The sequence below is a fragment of the Zingiber officinale genome, chromosome 4A, assembly GCF_018446385.1.
Source record: "Zingiber officinale cultivar Zhangliang chromosome 4A, Zo_v1.1, whole genome shotgun sequence".
NCBI lineage: Eukaryota > Viridiplantae > Streptophyta > Magnoliopsida > Zingiberales > Zingiberaceae > Zingiber > Zingiber officinale.
The window spans coordinates 23,569,362-23,592,455 of record NC_055992.1 but is presented as its reverse complement, the minus strand read 5'-3'; the positions used below and the strand labels follow the sequence as shown (position 1 = coordinate 23,592,455).

General features: G+C 36.8%; 1 protein-coding gene across 3 annotated transcripts in view; it reads right to left on the bottom strand.

Moving 5' to 3' along the window:
* Positions 1–1,127: 1,127 nt before the first annotated feature.
* Positions 1,128–23,094, bottom strand: part of LOC121969711 (UPF0548 protein At2g17695-like) — a 34,933-nt gene continuing 12,966 nt past the window's right edge. Inside the window, exons 3-4 of one of the 3 annotated variants that reach the window (XM_042519936.1) lie at positions 9,650–9,688; positions 1,128–1,452 (exon numbers count right to left, since the gene is read on the bottom strand). In XM_042519936.1, coding sequence (XP_042375870.1) covers positions 1,252–1,452; positions 9,650–9,688 — 240 coding nt within the window. In that variant the 3' untranslated portion in view covers positions 1,128–1,251. Of the gene's footprint in view, positions 1,456–9,649; positions 9,689–23,094 lie in introns of all 3 variants that reach the window. The other 2 variants (XM_042519939.1, XM_042519938.1) reach the window with 2 other exon arrangements.

Sequence of the window (23,094 nt, the reverse complement as noted above, 5' to 3'; positions counted from 1 at the left end):
AACTTGTATTTTGGAAAAAAGAAAAGATTTTTATTTGCAAGTTAAGAAGCTATTTAGCCCCCCTCTGGCATTCCAGTATTACCATCAACAATCTTTAGCAAGTCGGGAGTGCAGCCACATGAGGCAGGCTGAGTTTACTTTTGTGCAGGCATGACTATGGCGAATCTAGAGGCAGAGGGAAAACGTCATCCCATCAATCATGCGGTTAAATCTATTTGTAGCTTATGGGCACAACAGGCAGGGAACGACAAGGGAAATTAAATGAGCAAAATCTGAAGCACCTGAATGGCACAGTCCAAACTTCCTCAGGGCTATTTCTATACCTTCGGAATAGCTTCCCCTGGTCGGTTGAAGCTTCAATCAGTAATGGAGGATACAGGTTTACTTCTCCAATTCATCATTTAGCTAATTCAGTTTATCTCCCACCCTTAGTTGGAAATCGGATAAAAAAAAATTCATTCTAAAAAAGAAAATTTTTGATAGAAATTAAAATTAATAAAACATAACATTTTTATAGACTATGACCCATAATTAATGGAAATACTAAAAATATCCTAAATATCATAAAAATAAAAATTATTAAAAATAATAATAAAATTTTCAGAGATTCAATTGAAGATAATTTAAGTTTGAAAGTTGAGGATTACAGATACCCTGATAATAAATATAGATTTTTAAATTCTGTATATATAAAATTCAATAAAGTAGAATTCCGAGTCTCGAATTAAAAATTATAACAGTTTAAATTTTAAAAAGTCATGTTAGATTCACCCCCATCAATAATAGGTTTTGATACCTGCACTAGAAGCCACATCTAAGTATGTACCGAAACTTAAAACTCTTATTGGCAGTAATACTAGCTAGTACATGGCAGGAGACTTTCTTTACCCTATTGGTTTTTTTTTTCAGGAAAAAAAGATAAGGTTTCAGATAGAAGTTGGCTTTGACATTTAGCGAGTGCACAAAACTCCACTATCCCTCTTCACTTGTGTTCACTGTTTAAAGGTCTATATTTTGTCTTCCAACAGTCCAACAATAGCGACACCTGTGTTAAGTCTTACCTCAGGCTAACTTTACATAAAAAATGTGTTTCAAAATGGAGAAACAACAAAAACTTGTTCACACAAGTCAGTAAGATCTCATTGGCCGAAGTCTTAACAAAATACAGCAGGTATACTTTGTCCTAACGTGAAAATGCAAGTACAAGTAACAAACTAATACAAGGGATTGTTGGGAAATGCAAAGCCCTCGCTATTCTCGACTGGATTGCTGGTTGGTAGCAACATGTTTTTTCATTGCATCCACTGATTGTTGAGTGAAAAACTTCTGCCTAAGCTTTACATATGGGTAGCTTATAACCGATAGGATGTGTGCAGGCTTGGAGAAGGAATAGATTTCATACCAGACCTTGTCATTCTCGTCCAGTTCAATCGAGAAACGCTCCTCGCCAGCCTACTTGCAATATATAGGAAAGCAAACAAGGATGTAAGAGAAGTAAGGTTGCAGAAAAGTTAAAAACAAATAAAGCAATTAATGTGAGCTGCGGAATTGTTCTGTCAGTAACACAACCAACTAGTGGAAAAAAGACTACAACATACCCAATGAAAATAGTATTCACTACCAAGTTAGAGATATGAATCCTTATAAGTATCCTTTTTTCATGGTATAACAAATGGCTCTATAATTCTCCAGATAAGTTGGATCCACTCTACACCATAAAGTTGAGCTGATGATATGAATTGTGGATGGATATGTATAATTTGAAGGACCATTGACAGAAATTCACATTTTTAACACTCAGAGAAAAGCAAATAATAGTCCTACTCATGGGCAGGCATACTAAAACAAAGATTTCATAAAAGTTAGCACCTGCAAAGAGATTATTGGGAAAATGACACCTGGTTTGATAAATGGTCATAAATTTATCCTCACCATCTAGAGTTTCTTGAATTATATTCACATTTTTCAACACTCAAGAAAAGCAAATACTGGTCCTACTTATGGAGAGACTTACTAAAGCAAAGATTTCATAGAAATTAACACCTACAAATAGACTATTGGGGAAATGACACATTCCTCTGGTTTGATAAATGGTCACAAAATTACCTTCATCATCTGGAGTTTATTGAATTATTCAATGGAAAGATATAAAATTAACAGAAATCAGAACTGAGAAAATGACTTGGAACTGAAACTAACTCATTCCTCATACAGCTCATCAGAGAAGGCTCAGGGACTTTTCAGCTAACCATGCTGGAAAGGATATCATGAGGTGGAGATGGATCTCCAATGGAGACTTTTACTGTCAAATCTGAATACCAAGTTTTAACAGAATTTGGCACAGTGAAGACCAATCTGTATATATTATGGGGACCCTTTGCAGCTATACGATCAAATTCTTTAATTGGTGCTAATTAATGGGGGTGATTAAACCCCAAAGTGAAGCTGAAAAGGAAAGGTCTAACTCTTGGTGATGAAACATGTGTCCTTTGCCAGCGCAATGTTGAACGACTGATTCAGGAATTGTAAATATATTTGATCCAGGTGGTGGTGTATTGCAGAATCTGTGAAGCTCAACCTTGATGACTCTGTAGATTTATTGTTCAATGGTGAGATGACCAAGAAGCAAACTCTTACATGGTGCCAAGCCTGGACCTGGATTATCTGAAAATCGTCTTCCAAGAAGAGTCATGGCAAAGGCCTCCTGTACAATGGTCTCAATTATGCAAGAGCTGGCTGTACAACCTCTACAAAGTTTCTCAACTAACCCATAGCTTTCGTAGTAATTTCTATTTGTTTCACCAGTGCCATTAACAGTTAGCAATTTATTTAGTTCTTCAGTATCCATAACTAATAGTAGTTACGTTAGTTGGTTAGTTGACACATTCTCATGCATTACAATTAAGACTGGACTCTATATTGACCAATATATTGGTTGGAGTCTCTCCTACTGCTTATCCTTTTTTTCCTGAAAGGGTAAACTTATGCATCATCTGGTTTCACCACGCTTACCACGACTTGATTCAGATAACCAACTTTCATTAAATCAATAATCATCCTTCTGAAAGTTTTTGGATGTCCAGATAAATAATATTACTCTGTTGGACAAGCCATTCTCTCTCTCTCTCTCTCTCTCTCTCTCTCTATATATATATATATATATATATCAAGAATGCAAGTGATGAAGCACCATGAACCAACAATCCCCAATAGAGAACAAACAAAGTTCAAGATAATTGAAATAAAGTGCTTAGAGTCTCTCTCAAGTGCCCCAACATTAACCTATTTTCCTAAAAGCTACATAAGAAATAATTTATTCCCTAATTACCTGGTAAATATATAACCTAATTACTAAATATTCTCCTAAAAACAAGAGCTTTGGGAATCAAATTAAATTTTACAACCCAAGCAAATTAGAACTTCCAAAAATAAAATTTTCAAATTTATATTTTATTAATTTAAACTTCATTATTGTCCTCCATCATAACAATTAGACTCCAAAGCAAGTTGTCAGCATAGTCAATTAGGCATAAATCACACAACCCATATAAATTAAAACTTCCAAAATTGAAAATTTTAAATTTAAACTTCATTATTCACCTCTACCTATAGGAATTAGACTCCAAAGCAAATTGTAAACATCTTCAATTAGGCATGAACCATACAACCCATTTAAATTAAAACTTCCAAAATTAACATTTTTGAATTTAAATTTTATTAACTTAAACTGCGGTATTCTCCTCCACCAATAATAATGACTCTATGCAAGTCAACAGAATCCAATGAATATGGAATAGTAGTAAATCATTTAAGTCTTGACCTTCAATGAGTAAGGACTAATTGCACCCTTATATTCTTTTCAATCCTTAAGATATTGTGCTTTGATTTTTACCATTTTTGTCACCTTTTCCAATAAACAAGGAACGATGTGACCAATAATAAGATTGAAGTGCTCTCTGTGGTTCACTAGTGATACAGACAACATAAACAATTGGAGGCTCAAACGTCTCCATAGTGTAATATGCATTGTAATCAATTTTCCTCACAATATAGCTAAATAAATTTGATAAAAGGAAGCTAAAGTAGTAATAAGATCATTTGAGTTCATCAATCAAGAGGACAATCTATTGTGTCATTAAGCAATAACCATTACTAAATATAATTTATTTTTTAGTGTCGATGTATGTCTCTTCTATATCTCAATAAGAATCTCACTATGGTGGCAACTTGTAAACAAAAAAATCAATTCTTTCTAGGCTAACAAGTGTTAGAGTAATACACAACTACAAATGAATATATATTAAGAAGTCTTTAAGCATACTGAGTTCAATATTCTCTTTTAGGATAGCATAAACGTCTTCATTGTGTTGATCTATGGGTCTAAGTCATAGTTCATGGTAAGGTAAACCTTCGTCCCCTCGGATGGGTCTAATGGCTAGCACATGAGGTGTTGCCACCATGAGGTCTGGGATTCGAATCTTGGCAAAGCCGAGATAAATGCCTCTTATGTGTTAGTCATTATTCCAAAGGCTAATAGCCGTCCGTGATTTACCTCCTCCGTGTTGACCCTGGGACGGGTTGGCGGGGGCGCTGGGGGCGAGTGTATTCGCCTTTTTGCCACCATGGTAAGTTAAACCTTCTCTAAAGCAAATGAGTTATGAAGGGGCTTTTCTAAGGTCAATTCTTATGGTTCAATTAGCTATTGATTATTGGCAAAAGAAGAGTGACTTGGTGGAATAACAAGGTTGGTGGTCTTGTAATAGAAGGTACCAAATAATTAAATGTTACTTTGGAGTTAAGTCACATGCTTTAATTAAAAGTTCATCGATTTCAAGTGAAGGGCTCGGATTGTCTTTAATATAGGTACTATTTTAGAATAATTCACTCCCTTTTAACTTAAGTTTGTGCGATTGTGACCTGTGAACTTTTTTATGTAGGGTAGTACTTATTCTGTACCACTTTGTAATAGGATTTCTTTTTCCCTATGTAGTATTCAATCTTTCCAGCATTATGATAGAGTTCTTTTATTTAAGTAAAAAAAAAAATTATCTTCTATGGGTTTAAGTAAAAAACATATGTTGAAAAATATTTTTCAATTTCGTTGGCAGGGACCACTAATGCCACGTTGCCAGCCAATGTTAAAACATAGACAAATGTTATGTATGGATAAATCAAATAGTTGCACTAATACTAGGTTGTGTTGCAGGGTTCGACTACAACGTTTATAAGAATAATTGTCTTAGATTTGGAGCATGGAATGTAGGAAGCTCAACTACAAAGTAATGGAAGTAGTACGTACCATGATAATGAGAAGAATTAATATTTTATGTTTACGAGAGAAAAGTAAGAGAGAAGGCAAGAATGATAGAGAACTAAGTTTTAAGTTATGGTACACAAAAAAGTAAAAGTTAAAGAAAAAATAAAATAAGAATTGTTGTAGATTGTTTGTTAAAGAACGAAATAATAGGAGTAATTAGGAAGGAAGATAAGGTTATAAATCTCAAGATAGTGATAGCAAAAGAAACTACTAATGTAATTAGTATATAAACACCTAAGTACGATTAGATGAAGACACCAAACATATGTTTTGAGAAGACCAAGATGACATAGTATAACAAATTTTAACAAATCAGATGACTTTAACAGGAGGAGATCTAAATAGACTTATAGGAGTAAGAAATATGATAGGTGCATAGGGGTTATGGTTTTTGAACAAGAAATGAAGAATGAAAAGCTGTATTAGATTTCGCAAAAACATATGAACTTATAATAATTAATAAGTTTTTCAAGAAGACAGAAGAACGCTGAGTTATGTTCAAAAGTGGGTACAATAAGTGGCAAATTGATTTTCTTATGATTGAGATAGAAAAATTTGTAAAGATAACAAGGTCAGGGAGAAAATTAACCATCCAACTAGGTTAGAGGCATTAAATACACGCCTCAAACAAAAAATCAATCAATGGAAAATGTGCATGGCCCTTACGATCAAGTGGTGAAAGTTAAAGATAAGAAGCAAAATATCTTTAAAGAGAGTGTAAGAACACAAGTATTAGGAGAAATACATGACGACTTGAATATAACATGAGATAAGATGACATCAAATTTAAAAATAGTGACCAAGGAAGTACTTAGTGAATCAAGAGGATGAGCTCCATTAAATAAAGAATCTTGGTGGTAGAATAAGAAAGTAGTGGAAAAATTGAAAAAAAAAAAAAAAGATCAACATATAAGTTATTGTATACTTGTAAGAATGAAAACACTTGTATGCACTTAATAGCTAAAGGGAGAGAGGAAAACAAGGAATCTTACCCAAATAAGATATATTAAAAATGAATCCAATATATACTAGTAAAGGATGAGGAAATAAAGGAGTGATTGAAGAGGTATTTTCATCAATTTTTTAATGAAGATTTAGGTTACAACCTAGATGAGAAAATTTAAGTAGGTGAGTATAGAAATTTAAATTTTTATTATAGAATTCAAATTTCAAAAGTAGGACGGGCGTTAAATGGGATAGAAAATGCAAAAAACGATTGGACAGAATGATATTTCAATAGAGATATGGAACTGTTTAGGGAAGCAGGATATTAAATGACTTACAAAATCTTATAATAGAGTACCAAGGAAAATTGTGTGAAGAATTATAAAAAAAAGTGTGTATATATTAAAATAATTAAGAACATGTATAAGGATATAATGACAATAGTGATGAATCTGTGCGAATTAACCGAAGCATCTCCTATAAAATAGGATTATATCAAGGATCTCTAAGTCCTATCTTTTTAATTATAGATGAACTCACTTAACATCTAAGACACGTTACTAAGGTGCATATTATTTGCAAATGACATTGTTTCGGATGATGAGACACGTGAATGAGTAAATTCTAAGTTCAAATCTAGCGGAAGACATTAAAGTTAAAGGTTTTAAGTTTAGTAAAGTAAAGATAAAATATATAGAATTTAAGTTTGGTAAAAGAAGACATAGTAAGATAATTAGTAAGATAGAAGATGATGAGTTGCCTAAAGTTTTAAGTATCTAGGATCATTTTTACAAAAGAATAAAGGGGTTGATTGTGTTACATAAAATGCAAGTATAGTGGTTGAAAAGGAAGGCATCAAATGTTCTTTGTGATTGTAAGATATCTTTAAAGCTTAAAGAGAAGTTTCATAAAATGACGGTTAGACTTTCGATATTATATGAAGTTGAACGTCGGGCTAAGAAGCAAGCACACATGCAAAAGATGAAAATGACAAATATAAGGATGTTAAGGTGAATGTGCTGATATATAAGGATAAACAAGATAAAAAATGATAACATCAAAGAGAAAGTCGAGATTGCATCTATTGAGAGAAAACTCCAAGAGACACGTTTAAGATAGTATGTGCATGTACTTAGACGACAAATAAATCTCCAGCTAAGTAATATAAGATCATGACAAATACACAAATTAATCAAGAAAGAGGGAGACAAAAGAAGATTTAATTAAACATAATAAGGATATGGTAGGGGATTTAGCCCAATGACATAGAAAGATACATATAGTCAACTTCACTCAGTGGGATAAAGGCTTAGTTGTTGTTGTAGTCTTCATTTCATTCAAGGTCATAGCCTAATGGGTTTAAGTCCTAGCTTGTCTACGTTTGGCTTAGACAATTTACCAAAAATTTTTTTAGCAATAATGAGTTTTATTGTGACAAATTGTGTTAATCAAAATAGTCTTGTATCTTAATTAGTAAGGGATTTGGAAGTTGTTACTAAAGTCTAATTTAACTCGCGCCTTTACGTGAACGTAGCTTAGGGCTCTCATAGCAATCTTTTCTTTAAAAAAAGATAATTAAGAAATGCATTTGGGTCAAATCTTCCATTAAAGCAAGGGGCCTCTTCCATGACATAATTAGACCTAAAGAAGTGATTTAATTCTTCTCTAAATATAGGATAATGAAATTGTGGACTAGGGTGCTTATTAGCCATGGAGTTATGTGTAGTATAGATAGTATTCATTAGAAAATTTCAAATTATCCAATATAGTTCTCATGAACCAAAGCTTATGCGCCATATATTGTTACTCCTAAATTCTACATCTCTCATTTATTGAGTAACAACAATAGTGTTTTCTTTCATCATATTCAACTAACCATATCGTCAAGGTTATAAAAGTAGAATGCAAACTAAGGTACAACGAAGAAAATATGACAGATAATGAATTTATCAAAATTAACATGACAAATGGTGAACAAAATAAGTTACTAGTACAAAAATTACATATGATCTTTTTTTAATAAGGTATGATGACATGTAGTGGTTTTGTGAGAAAAACTATGTAAAAATTTAAACTAGTCGACTAAGTAATTTTCAAAAGACAAGGAGAAAATGTAGCTGTGTTAAGGTGATGCAAGCTTTCTACTATTGAACTTGGCATGTGTAAATCTATATCGATTAATGGAAAGACTCTTCTCTCTTGTGATGCTGCAATTCATCTTCAAATTTGAAACTTGATCTTGTATTAGATTCTAAATTGCCGCAGGTTGAACCTTATATTAATGATTCTCCATTGGATCTAATCTTTTCTTGTAAGTTTTGTCTACAATAGGGATTGTACAAGATACCAAAAGATGGCTCTTCAAATCGCTTGCAGGGCTAATAGCATTCTCACAACAAGCGAAGGGAAGAAAGAGGTCTTCCTCTTCTCTAGAGATGGAATCAATGAGGGGCAAGGAAAAATCTTCTAGTAAAAATGAGGAAGATAAGGAAAGGAAATGACAAAGCGAGCATTGAAATAGGTGGGAGGAAAAGTAGCCATGATTTGCTCGTGGTTGGATCTGGAGTAGAACTATAGGATGGAGGTGTTGGAGAAGAATATATCCTCTAGTGAATGGTCCTAGTCTAAGAAGGATGCAAGTCCAAAGGGTCCTCCTTTGTTGTTCATAAAGACCAAATGGGCAAGGGGTGGGTCCAAGAGACTTGGAAGACAACACACGGTTCACTAGACAAGTGAGGAGTAAGCATGGAGATGGCTAAAGAGTTGGCTATCAGACTCAAAAAATATGCAAAGGAGAAACTCTCAACAGTTGGTCTTGTAGGAGGCAACAGTAGCTATCTCAAGGGCAGAGCTTGTGCAATGAGAGGGATTTGGCAGCAACTCGAATCTTAGGCTCTTGTGGAGGTGTGGTCAATGTTGGTGGAGAAGATGATGTTTGGGATTCATACAGGTTCTAGAGTGATGGAAGGCAATGCGGAATAAAGGGTATGTATGTAGGTTGGCTTAGGGTGGCAAGAGGTGAGTGATGGTGTGTGTATATAGGAAAGAGGCATCAATGATGATGATTTGTGGAGATAATGTGAAGAGGCAATGTTTCACACAAAGTACATAAGGATAGCAAACACCACATTAGAAATTCAATTCTAAAACAAAACTGATCCACTACTAGAAACCAACAATCACCCTAAAGAACGACCTCATGAAGAGGAAATATTATCAAACCATAGGTACTAAGGTTTCCTAACGTTGATCTATTTCCCTAAAACCTAGATGCAAGAATAATCTATCTCCTAATCACTTCATAAATAGATAACTGATTTCTTAAATATTCTCTGAAAATAAGATTTAAGCTACATAGATTGCTGTGACAATCAAATCAGTTCTTACTGTTGGAGCAGTAGGACCAGCAAGAGAGGGATGAATTGCCTGCACAATAAAAGAGTATATCCTCCTCAAGACTTTCAACTCAAAAAATGCAACAATAATAAAGTAAACTAAAAGAAAAAGACTCAACAATTTATTTGGTTACAACCAAGAAGATTATTAATCCAAGGTAGTAGAAAAGCTCTGAAAGATCTCCTTCTCTGAAGGCGGAGAAGCCTTTTACACATTAGAAGCTCAGAACTATTGCTACAGAGTTGAATACTTGATTGATTTCTCAGTCCTAGGTCCAGGGGTCCTTTTAAAGTCCCTGGAAAGTCTATCCCGTAGGTCGAAGGCACCTCCAACTGAGGTCCAAGGCGTCTCAGCTCGGGTGAATGGATAGAACTCTATCCGGTCGACAACGGTCGTTTTAACCAGAGCTGAGTCGCCTCCAACAAGCATGAAGGCGCCTCCAAGGTGGAGGCGCCTCCAATACTCAATGAGGGCGCCTTGAGCTTCATTTCCAGCTTGCTTTCTCCTTTTTTTTGACTTCCGAAACTTCACGCGTTTGGGTGATTCCGGCCAACTGAAATAGGGCTCACCCGAACCCAATTTTCGGTCTTCTCCTCGAGCAGTCGTCTCGGCTTTACGTCCCTCGAACGTTGCACACGTTCTTCTCGTCCACCGGTGTACTTTTCCGCAGCTCTCTCGTCCTTCGAACGCATCGAGCCCGTCAGCTCCCTTCCCGTGCCGTTCTTCTCGCTAGCTGCGTCTTCCGCTCGACTTCCTGCGCTCCTAAGCTCCTGCACACTTAGACATAAGGATCAAATAACAAACAGGACCTAACCTAACTTGGTTGATCACATCAAAACAATCATGGGGTCCAGCAATCTCCCCCTTTTTGATGCGCATCAACCCAAGTTCAAGTTAGAACAAAACAAACAAGTAGTAATTTAAAGAAATGATTAAACTATCAGTTTAAGCATAAATTTGCAATTAAAATAAATTGCAACATAAAATTTAGTTCTATCTGACACCAATTTTTGAAAAGAATATCATTGTACAAAAATTCAAACGGAATGTGAAAATATTTCTAACTCCCCCTTAAGTTGTGCCTATCTCTCCCCCTTTGATCACAACAAAAATGGGGAATAACAATTTAAAACATGTTAAAACTAAATTCTAAGTCTTTTGAAAGACTTTAAAAAGAACAATTTAAGAATTTTTCTAAGTAAAACTTAGGTAAAACAATTTTCTGAAAAAAATTCTAATTTCAGAAGAAATTTTAACTTAGGCAAAAAAAAGTATTATTTGAGAATTTTCCAAAGTAAAAAATTTTATGCAAGAAATGTTTTTCTAAGTTTAAAAATATTTTTGATGAATTAATTTTTTTTTAAAAAAAAACTTTCTAAAGCATTATTTAATTCCAATTTTAATGCTTTTCCAGAAAGTTAATTAAACATTTTATTTCAATATTTTAGTTTCCAGGTCGTGGTGAGGCACTAGGTCTTCTTGGTTATTGGAGCAACAACCACTTCCTTAGACAAAGCCTCATAAAGAAACTCATTGTTTAATTTTCTCGCAGTAAGCTCTAACTTAAAAAAAAATTTAATCTAGTAACGATTTTGGAATCCAGTAAAGGTTCCTTCCTGCTGGATTAACCAAAAACTTAGGAGGTGCATAGTTTCTAGGAACTTTTCTAAGTTGTCTGTTTTTTAATATACTAATTTAATTTTCCATAAGTTCTACGTTTTGATTTTGGAAATTTATTTAAGCATGCATGATTATTATTCAATTTTTCAATTTCAATTTTCAATTTTTCACTTTCTAATTTTAAACTATCATACATTTCTAAGGGACATGCTTTTGCTAATTTCAATTTCAATTCAGCATTTTCTTTTTCTAATTTTTCTAGATCTTTCGTAAGCACTTTGATAAATTGAAAAGACTGAGTAGGGGTTAGAGCACGTACCTTACTTACCTCACTTGGTGATGCTCCCTCTTCGTCACAGCTTTCTTCTTCTGATGATCCTCCCCCTTCATCTATGCTTATCTCCGAGCTGGTTTCTTCAAAAAGGTGGTTGGCCATCAGTTCTACTCCCGAGAAGGCTTTGACTTCAGATTCCGAGGATGAAGATTCATCCCATGTAGCCTTCAAACTCTTGCGTTTAGAGGGCGTCAGTCTTTGAGACTTTTCCTTGTCATTTTTCTTTAATTTGGGGCAGTCATCCTTGATGTGCCCTTCCTCGTTGCAGTTGTAGCATCGGACCGTCCTTTTGTTGCGTTGATTCTTCCTTGACTGCGATTGAAATTTATCAGTTTTAAGAAATTTATTGAAACGTCTTACCAGTAGCACCGCTTCGGTTTCGTCGATCGACGCTTCGGAGTCGGGATCGTCCTTTTCGGCTTGTAAGGCAATGTTGAGTTTTGACTTCTCTACGTGTTTAGGCTCTGCACGTCGAGACTCGTGAAGTTCGAAAGTAGAAAATAAACTTTTTAAACTACTTACCTCAAAGTCCATCTACTAAGGACGCTCACTCTGGAGTTCTAGAGAAGGCGTTGAGCGCATACTGGATAGAGTCTCGGTTCGTTATTGATTCGCCCAGATTTGTCAGTTGCGTTATCAGCTCCTTGATTCTCGCTTGGAGTTGCGCTACCTTCTCGCCAGTGTTCATCCGGAGATTCGTCAGCTGAGTCCGGAGGATGTCCCGCCTTGCTAACTTCGCTTCTGAGGTGCTTTCGTGGGGCTCCAGGAATTTATCCCAGAAGTCTTTAGCGGAGTCATAGCTTCCGATCTGACTTACCTCCTGGGGCGGCAGAACGCTGAGCAAGTGAAATTCCACCTTTCCGTTGGCCACGAAATCGGCTTGCTCCTTTTTCGTCCAGTTATATTCTTCTTTGTCTTTTAGCGCTGCATATCCATATTTCATTATTAAAAGTATATCAAATTCAGTATTAAAAAATACCTCCATTCGGCGTTTCCACGTAGCAAAGTCTCCGTCGAACTTCGGGGGATGAATGTTTGCACCGACCATTGTCTTGATCTTTGTGCTTCAGTCGCCGGTTAGTCCTTCTGATGCTGTCGGGCTCTGATACCACTTGTTGGAGCAGCGGGACCGACAAGAGGGGAGTGAATTTCCTGCACAATAAAAGAGTATACCCTACTCAAGACTTTCAACTAAAAAAATGCAACAGTAATAAAGTAAACTAAAAGAAAAAGACTCAGCAATTTACTTAGTTACAACCAAAAAGGTTGTTAATTCAAGACAGTAGAAAAGCTCTGAAAGATCTCCTTCTCTGAAGGTGGAGAAGCCTTTTACACACTAGAAGCTCAGAATTATTGCTAGAAATGAATACAGAGTTGAATACTTGATTGATTTCTCATTCCTAGGTCCAGGGGTCCTTTTAAAGCCCCTAGAAAGTCTATCCCGTAGGTCGAAGGCGCCTCCAATTGAGGTCTAAGGTGCCTCAGCTCGGGTGAATGGATAGAACTCTATCCGGTCGACAACGGCCATTTTGACCAGGGCTGAGGCGCCTCCAACAAGCATGAAGGCGCCTCCAATACTTGATGAAGGCGCCTCCAATACTCGATGAGGGCGCCTTGAGCTTCATTTCCAGCTTGCTTTCTCCTTTGTTTTGACTTCCAAAGCTTCACGCATTTGGGTGATTCCGGCCAACCGAAATAGGGCTCACCCGAACCCAATTTTCGGTCTTCTGCTCGAGCAGTCTTCCGTCCCGGCTTTACGTCCCTTGAACGTCGCGCACGTTCTTCTCGCCCACCGGTGTATTCTTTCGCAGCTCTCTCGTCCTTCGGACGCACCGAGCCGTCGGCTCCCTTCCCGTGCCGTCCTTCTCGCTAGTTGCGTCTTCTGCTCGACTTCCTGCACTCTTAAGCTCCTGCACACTTAGACACAGGGATCAAATAACAAACAAGATCTGACCTAACTTAGTTGATCATATCAAAATAATCACGGGGTTCAACACTTACAACCCATAAAAATTTCAAATTTAAAGTTTGTTAATTTAAACAGACAATAATTGTCGGCTGAGTAAGGATAGATGTGCCTTTCTCATGCAAATATTCAGTTGACGTGTTTATATGGAAGAATAGTTTGTTTATATATTTTTTAAAAAAAAAGAAAATGGGAAAAAAATCATGACCTGATATTAGCTATTGACATGTTTAGAACTACTGTTGATGTTGTGGCCTTGAGGAGGAAACTTATTAGAGGCATGCTGAAGTTTGGCTGTGGCTCTTGCTACCTTATTTGTTAAAAATTAATTTTGAGAATTAATGCACATGCATGCTTAGAATTAATGTGCATGCATGCATAGACTTAAAACGGATGCATGCATTGTGAGGTTTCAAGAATCTAATAGATGATGATTAAATAAATTAAGCAATAACTAATGTAATTCTAAAACTATCCATGATATCTTTACAAGATTGTAGTGGCTATGCCACAAAAATGTTGATTATCAAATAATCTATCAGATTTTGGTTTTCTTTATTTTTATATTGTTCTCTACTTCAATATTTATCAGTGGTGTCAGAGCATCTACATACTTTCCTTTCCTGATAGTAAATACCCTCTTCTAATACTCTCCAAGTCAAGTTCCAATTGTTGACGGCGAGTACTATGATTATTGGAGTAGTCAGATGGAAATATTTTTCACCTCACAGGATCTCTGGGAAGTAATTGAACATAGCTACGAAGAACCGCCAACAGCTCCTCCAGCATGGTCAATGCTCAACAACAATATAAAGAGAATATCATAAAGGATGTAAATGCACTATGATACATTCAACAAGGATTGAGCAAAGTCAATTTTTCCTCATATTTTCGGCATAAAAAAGGCTAAGGATGCTTGGGAAATTCTGAACAAAAAACTTTCAAGGTTCAGAGCAATTTGAATACTTCTGAAGATTCCCTTGATTATTGGGATTGAGATTGATCTTGATTGTATTCCCTTGATTGTAGGGATTAAGATTGATTTTTCTTTTCTCTCCTTATGTATATAAATACCTACATGTAAACATATTAATGATAAGATAGAAAGATTTTCTCTTTTCCACATGGTATCAGAGCGAGGTTGAAAGGCAAACCCTATTTTTTTCTGCACAACCTTTCCTTGCGCCGTAGCATCGCACAACGCTGTCGCCCTCCTCTTCTCTTTGCAAACTGACGCCAGCGTTTTCCTACGTCGTGACCACACCATCCTTCGTCCTCTCCTGCAATCCGGTGACGAAGAGAAGCTCGGGAGATCAACAGCTTGGCGACGACAGGGATTATTCTTCCGTTCCACCGTCCTCACCTATCTTCTTGCATCACTTAGCCTTTCTTTGTCGTGTGCCCTCTTTCAACTAGTTGATCAATGGCTTTCTCCAGCACTCCAAAAATCGGATATTTCAATCTTTACTAACCACATCACTGCACCACTCTCTTCCGAGCAGTTGGATGGTAAGAGCTACTCTTCTTGGGCCTCTCACATTGAGCTTTGGCTTGTTGGATAGGGGCACATCTCACTCACACCGAATAGGCTGTCCAAGTAGTCGATCGTCCTCTATGGAAAAAGGTTGACGCCCAGTTGTGTTATATTATCTGAGTCACCATCCATCCATCTCTTAGGGATATCTTCCGCACTCACAAAACCTGTAACTCTGTTTGGACATAGGCTCAACAACTCTTTACAAACACCTCTCGACGACTCTATCTCTATCAGGTTTGTGAAGATCTTATGACCATCCTCAGTGTCCATCAGGTTAAGGATTCAATGTCTACCTATCTAGGTTCTGTCTCTAACTTTCTTTGTGACTTCAATGAACTACTTCCACCTGTGGCCACTCTTGTTGCGGAGCTTGAAAATCGGAAGAATTTTTTTATGTTTTTGGCTTTATATGGTCTGCTTACAGATTATTCTCATGTTCACGATCAAATCCTGGGCAATCCCACAGAAGCTACCATGGACAGCATCTAGGCAACTCTCCTCCGTGTCCTTGCCAAAGTCTTGTCGTTGCTTCCTTCCGTTCCTGTTGACTCTTCAGCTTTGATCTCTTGAAACAATAATAGACCTCCACCTCGTAAGGGTGGCAAAGGATGTCCTTGGTGTGATCACTGCCACCGACCAAGACACACGATTGATAAGTGTTGGAGTCTCCATGGTCGACCTCCTCGCGCTACTCAGTTCGCTCAGAGTTCTGTCGCTTCTTCAGCTTCCGCTGCACAATTGCCACCAGATCTGACCCCATCACCTTCCTATGATGACTTTCTAAAATGGCATGAGGATCATCAGACTTCAGATTCCACTACTGTTGTCGCACACGCTAGTAATTCCTTTGTTGGCATATCTCGCTCTTCGAGTCCTTGGGTTCTTGACTCTAGACCACCGATCATATCACTAGTAATAAATCCTTTTCTTCTTCTCTCTCTATTTCCGATTATTTACCCTTTGTCACCATGGCCAATGGTTCCCAAACTCAGTCTCAGGGTGTTGGTATTGTTCATCCTTCCCGGGCTCTTTCTATCCATGATATTCTTTATGTCCCCGGAGCTCCCTTTAATTTATTGTCTGTAAGCCAACTTACTTGGGCCTTTGATTGTGTCATCTCTTTTACTAAAACTTTTGTTTCCTTACAAGACCAGAGCACGGGGAGGATGATTGACTTCAGATGTGAGTTTTATGACCTATACAGGCTTCAACATCCCTCTCTTGTTGGTTCGGCGGTGACATCTCCACTTCTTATTCATGCTCAGTTGGGATATCCAGGTCTGGATAAGTTGAAACAATTACGTCCTAGTCTTTCTCACTTAGAGTCTTTGTCTTGTGAGTCATGTCAATTAGGAAAGCATGTCCACAGTTCTTTTTCTCCTCGTACTGTGAGTCGGGCTACGTCTCCTTTTTCTTTGGTTCATTCTGATATTTTGGGATTCGAGTCATATTTCTTCTACATTAGGATCACGATATTTTTGTTACTTTTATAAACGATTTTTCCCGTTGTAATTGGTTATATCTGATGAGGGATCATTCAGAATTGTTTCCTATTTTTCAATCTTTTTTCCATGAACTTTGCAAAGTGATAATGCACACGAGTATCTATCTACATGGTTTCATACTTTCTTGGCATCTCACGGTGTGTTGCATCGCACGTCTTACCCTCATACCCCACCCTGACTCTTCTTCTCCACTCTCACATTCCTCATCAGTTTTGGGACGATGCTGTACTTACTGGGTGTTATCTCATCAATCGCATGCCTAAAATACCTCATCATGTAATTTATCCTCATTAGTCTCTTCATCCTTTACCACCTAGGGTCTTTGGTTCCATATTTTTTGCTTATGCTCTTGATCCTGGCATTGACAAACTCTCTCCTCGGTCTCATAAGTGTGTCTTCTTGGATACCCCCAATGTTGTTAGAGGCGCGAGGCACACCGAGGCGCAAAGGGCTCCTAGAACCCGAGGCGCTTGTCTCTTGAACATGAGGTTGATTACTACTAAACTACTGACACACTCATATAACATGTCAAATATGATAACTATTAATATTCCACACACACAAATATCAAATATGATAAGCAAAACAACACCATGATAAATTTAATAAAAGTTTCAAACTTTCAAGTTTCTAATTTAAACTAACAAAATTCATCAAAACAAGCGTAATAAGTCAAATTAATCATCAAGCTCAAGATTATCCTCATTGTATTCTTCTTCTTTTTTATCTTTATCTTCTTCAAATTCAATTTCTTCTTTTTCTTCTTCTTCTTCTTCTTCATCTCTAAGTCTTAGAGATAAGTGTCTCATAGAGGAAGATGCATTTCCCTTCTCTACTTGTTTAGGCCTAGCATGTGAACTAGAGGCCATGGATGCAATATTTTTTCCTCTAGCATAATATTCAGGCTCTTCAACTCCACTAGCCCTAGCAACGACATTTCATGTCAAGTCATCACCTTCAAAAACCAACTCATCTTCTTCATTATCACTTTCTCCATCCATTCTACCCATCAACCATTCATTACTATCGTCAATATCTGTCAAAGAGATGGGGTAAATTTTATCACGTGTATCATACCGAAGTTTTAAGGCACGATTGTATTTCACAAATATCAAATCATTTAAGCACAGCTAGCCTATTCCTTTTTTTTGCTGTGAATCTACAAAATGTCAAAAATCACAGTAAATATAATAAATAGCAAAGAATATTTTCTACTTATAAAAATAACATACTAATAGTATTATACATTTATATTTATTACATACCTGCTCAAATGCACTCCAATTGCGCTCACAGCCAGAAGCACTACAAGTGAGGGTAAGCACTTTAATTGCAAACTTTTGTAATTCTGGGGTATTTGCTCCGTAGCATTCCCACCATTCTTCTAGAGATAATGCTCTTGTATGTCTAATTGTCACATTCCTCTCAAATAGTCCTTCTGTCTTTCGATATATAGAGAGCTGAGTAGTGATTTTATCTTGCTCAGTAGCGCTTAAAACCAATCTTTCTATAGTTTCAAATAAACCATTCACCACTTCTCCACAGATATTTAAATCTGTGTATGAATAAAAAATATTCTGGATTCTCCAGCATGCAGAGGCCGATGAAGTTGGCATTCCCATCTCGTATCAATGATCTCAAGCACTTCTTTATATTTCTTTTCTTTCTCCTTAAAGGCCTTTATAATTGTTTCTTTTGCCCTATCCATAGCCTCATAAATATAGCACATTGCAGGTTTTCTTTCGCCATCAACCAGTCTCAAAACACGGACTAAAGGACCATATATCTTTAAAATATGCACAATACTACTCCAAAATCCAAGTGTCATGATGATTTTAGTTACCTTCTTCCCTGCCGCTTCTTTTGTCCATTTACTTTCTGTCCAATCCTTTGAAATGAACATTTTTCTTAAATTTTACTTCTGTAGGTGCATCCTTTCAAGAGTGAAAAAAACAATAACAAATCTTGTGACACACGCCCGACAAAGCTCTTTTTATCTTGTGAATTGCCTCAATATATTTACCATACTGGGGCGAACAAAAATATAAGCATTCACACTCATTGATTTCTTCAATGTTGCTTTAAAATCAGGCAATTTCCCAATATCTTCTAAGATCAAGTCGACACAGTGAGCAACACACGAAGTCCAATACAAGTGTGGCCTTTTTGTTTCTAATAATTTTCCTATAAAAGAAGTTAGAAAACTAGATAAGTTTAACATATATAAGAAAAAACATATTGATAAGAAAGAATTAAATAGATTCTAACCAGCAAGCACATTGTTACTTGCACTATCCGTAACAACTTGAACAACATTTGCTTCTCCTACACGCTCCACAAATTGATCAAGCAAATGAAATATTTTCTCTCCAGTCTTTTTATAATCAGAAGCATCATCCGATTCGATGAAAATTGAACCTTTAGGAGAGCCTTTTGTCTACCCACCCATCTGCCATCAAACTACAACCATACTTAGCCCATTCTATTTCACACGACTTAATGTAATCATTTGTCACATTATCAACAACCTTTTTTAGAAAAGGAACCCGCACCTCATGATAACTAGGTCCTTTTAGACCTGTACATATTGGTCAACTAAGTCCAACATCTTTTTGAAGCTTGAATAGTTAACGGCATTAAAAAGAATTGTCACATCATACATCCACTCAGTTATGGCCATACAAGCTTTTTCCCTCAATTTTTTCTTGTATGCCTCATTTATCGTAGTTTGCCTGTCTTTACCCTTTCTACTTTCAACATTTTTTTTTGCACATTAGGAGCAAAATACGTATCGGACCTATTTGTCTGGGTCCTTTTTGCATATTCATTAATCTAGAACTTGTACTTATACTTATAGGCAGTACAGCTTTAGCTCCAATATCATCCATATCAATATCATCACCAAAAGGGTCTACATCCTCAAAGTCCAACGTCGCAAGTTTAGAAAGATTACTTTTCTCCGTCTTTTTCTCTATGAAAGTTTTAATTTCTTCATATACATGAGGCGGACATCTTTTGCAAATCTTAGTATTTCGAAAACCTCCAATAAGATGTTGTTTCGCACAATAGATACCTCTTTTGTAACTTTTTGACAAAAGTTACAAATCAAATCATTTTTATTATCCGGATTAACTCTTTGAAAATAATTCCATGTCGGATCTTTTGATATATATGTTGGAGTATCACTACTACCTTCCAGGATAATTAAACAAGAAAATAATCTGAAAAATAAAAAAATAAAATAAAATAATACTGTACCAGTAATAGAAAAGTATTGTATCAGTAATAGAAAAATAGGAAAAAACAAAATGAAAAAATAAGAAAAAAACAAAGCAACATGAACGGACAACACAGCATGACGCTGCACAAAAAAAAATAAAAAAACAGGAGAAAAAAACAAAGCAGCACGAACAGACAGAACATAGCATGAGGCAACACGAACGAACAACACAGCATGAGGTAGCACAGCAAAAAACTAAAAAAAAAAACAGGAGAAAAAAACAAAGCAGCACGAACGGACAACACAACAGGCAGCAAAGCAAAAAAGAAAAAACAGGACCAAAAATATAGCAAAAACGGACAGCACAGCAAGAACAAAACCTGCGAAAATGAAAAACAAGGAAAAAAGTAAAATCGGACAGCGTGTTTTACACGAACCAGCAACTCAACGTTGAGAAGAAAAAAGAAAAACGAAGAAGAAAAGAAGATACCAAAAAAGAAAAGAAGAAGAAGAAACGACGAATAAAAACTGAAAAGTTAAAACGAAGAAGAGAAAAAAAAAAGAAGAGAAATAACAGAAGAAGAAGAAGAAGAAGATAGTACAAGAAAAAAGAAGAGAAGAAGGAGTGAAGAACAGAAAAACAAAAAAAAAGGAAAAAAAACATATACCTGGGCGACGACGCGACTCAGCAACGGCGACGGTGGACGGAATTGGCTCGGGTTCAGGTTTCTTCTTGTTCTTGCGTTCTTTTCTTTCTTCCCTTTTATCCTTTTCTTCGTCTTCTTCTTGCGTTCTCTGCTTCCCTTCTTGTGTTCTTTTCTTCTTCGTACCCTAAATCCAAACCAATTTGGTTTGAAATGATTTTTTTGGGTTAAAAATCCAGAAATTATTCACGATAGCACTCGCGATCACGCCTACGTTGAGGTGCAAAGGCGCGCCTAGGCGCACGCCTGACGAACAGCGCCTGCTTCGAATAGGAAAAGGCATTTTTTCCAGTGCCTTGTGCGCCTGACACCTCGGGCGCGCCTTAGGCGCACCTTTAACAACACAGGATACCCTCGGTCTCAGAAAGGGTATAAGTGTTATTCCCTTACTCTCCGTCGGTACTTTATCTCTATTGATGTCACGTTCTTTGATTCGGTTCCCTTTTTCAGGCCTCACACATCTCCATCCGAGTTCTCTCCTTCTCCGCCTGCACCAGTGACTATCTTTTATCCTCCGAGGGCATCTTTATCACCTCCATCCCTATCTCCTCCTTTGCAGTTTTATCGATATCATCCTCGCCCTGCTTTGCCACCGCCCATCACTGACACTGCCATAGACACACCTTTGGAGCCGAGTCCTTCACCTCTTCCTACGGTCCCGTCTCCTGAGTCTAATATTCTCATTGCACTTTGGAAAGGTATGCGTTCCACTCGTAATCCTTTTCCTCATTATATTTCCTTGAGTTATCATCGTCTTTCTCCTTCATACTTTTCTTATCTTTCTTCCTTGTCGTCTGTCTCTCTTCCAACGACTGCAGGTGATGTCTTTGCCCATCCAAGATAGAAATAGACTATGCTCGATGAAATGTGTGCCTTGCAGCGTAGTGGGACTCGGAACCTCGTTCCTCGACCACCTGGGAAGTCAGTTGTTGATTTTCAATGGGTGTATACAGTGAAAGTTGGTCCAGACGGCACAGTTGACCCGCTTAAGACTCGCCTCATCCCTAAAGACTATATTCAAATCTTCGGATTGGATTATGGTCATACTTTTCTCCTATTGCCAAGATATCTTCTGTGCACCTTTTCATGTCCATTGCTGTGATTTGACATTGGTCTCTTTATCAGTTGGACATCAAAATTGTATTCTTACATGATGACCTGCTCGAGGAGATTTACATGGAGCAACCTCCGTATTTTGTTGCTTAGGTGGAGTCTTCTAGTCTTGTATGTCATCTGCAGAAATCTTTATATGGCCTCAAGCAATCACCCAGGGCATGGTTCAATAGATTTAGTACTGTTATTCAACAGTTTGGCATGACTCGGAGCAAGGCTGATCATTATGTCTTTTATCGTCACTCATCTACTAGTTGCATCTACTTAGCGGTTTATGTTGATGATATCGTCATCACAAGTAGTGGTCATCTCGGGATTTCATAGGTAAAATAGTATCTTTTCAAACATTTCTAGACAAAGGATCTTTGCAAACTCAAATATTTCTTGGGGATAGAAGTAGCACAGTCTAAAGATGGGATCATCATATCCCAAAAGAAGTATGCAATGGATATTCTGGAAGAAACAGGAATGTTAAACCCAAAGACAGTCAACAACCCCATGGATCCTAATGTCAAGCTCCTGCCAAATCAAAGGAGCCTCTTCTAGGAACGGTATAGACGATTAGTAGGGAAACTAAGCTATCTTACTATTACTCGTCCGAATATTTCGTTTGCAATAAGTGTAGTAAGGCAGTTTCTCAACTCTCCATGCAAGGAACATTGGGATGTTGTGACTCGCATTATTCGATATATCAAAGGCACACCAGGAAAGGGTCTTTTATACGAAGACAAGGGATATACTCGAGTTGTAGGATATTCTGATGCAGATTGGGCAGGATCTCCCACTAATAGAAGATCCACTTCTGAATTTTGTATATTTATCGGAGATAACTTTGTTTCTTGGAAAAGCAAAAAATAGAATGTTGTGGCAAGATCCAGTGCAGAGGCAGAGTATCGAGCTATGGCTATAGCCAATCAAGAGCTTATATGGCTAAAACAATTGCTTCGAGAACTAAGGTTTGGAGAGGTTACACAAGTATCATTTATATGTGACAACTAGGTCGCCGTGCATATCGTCTCGAACCCAATTTTTTATAAGAGAATAAAGCATATTGAAGTTGACTGTCACTTTGTCAGAGAGAGTCATATCTGGAGAAATATCTACTAGATTTGTCAATTCACATGATCAATTAGCAGATATATTCACTAAGTCACTAAAAGGTTCCCGAATTAACTATATATGTAACAAGCTTGGTGCATATGATTTATATTCTCCAATTTGAGAGAAAGTGTTGAATACTTCTGAAGATTTCCTTGATTATTGGGATTGAGATTGATCTTGATTATATTCCCTTGACTATAGGGATTGAGATTGATTTTTCTTTTCTCTCCTTATGTATATAAATGTAAACATATTAATGATAAGATAGAGATTTTCTCTTTTCCACAACTATTATCAAGTTACAGACTCTTTGGACCAATTTTGATAATTTGTCCA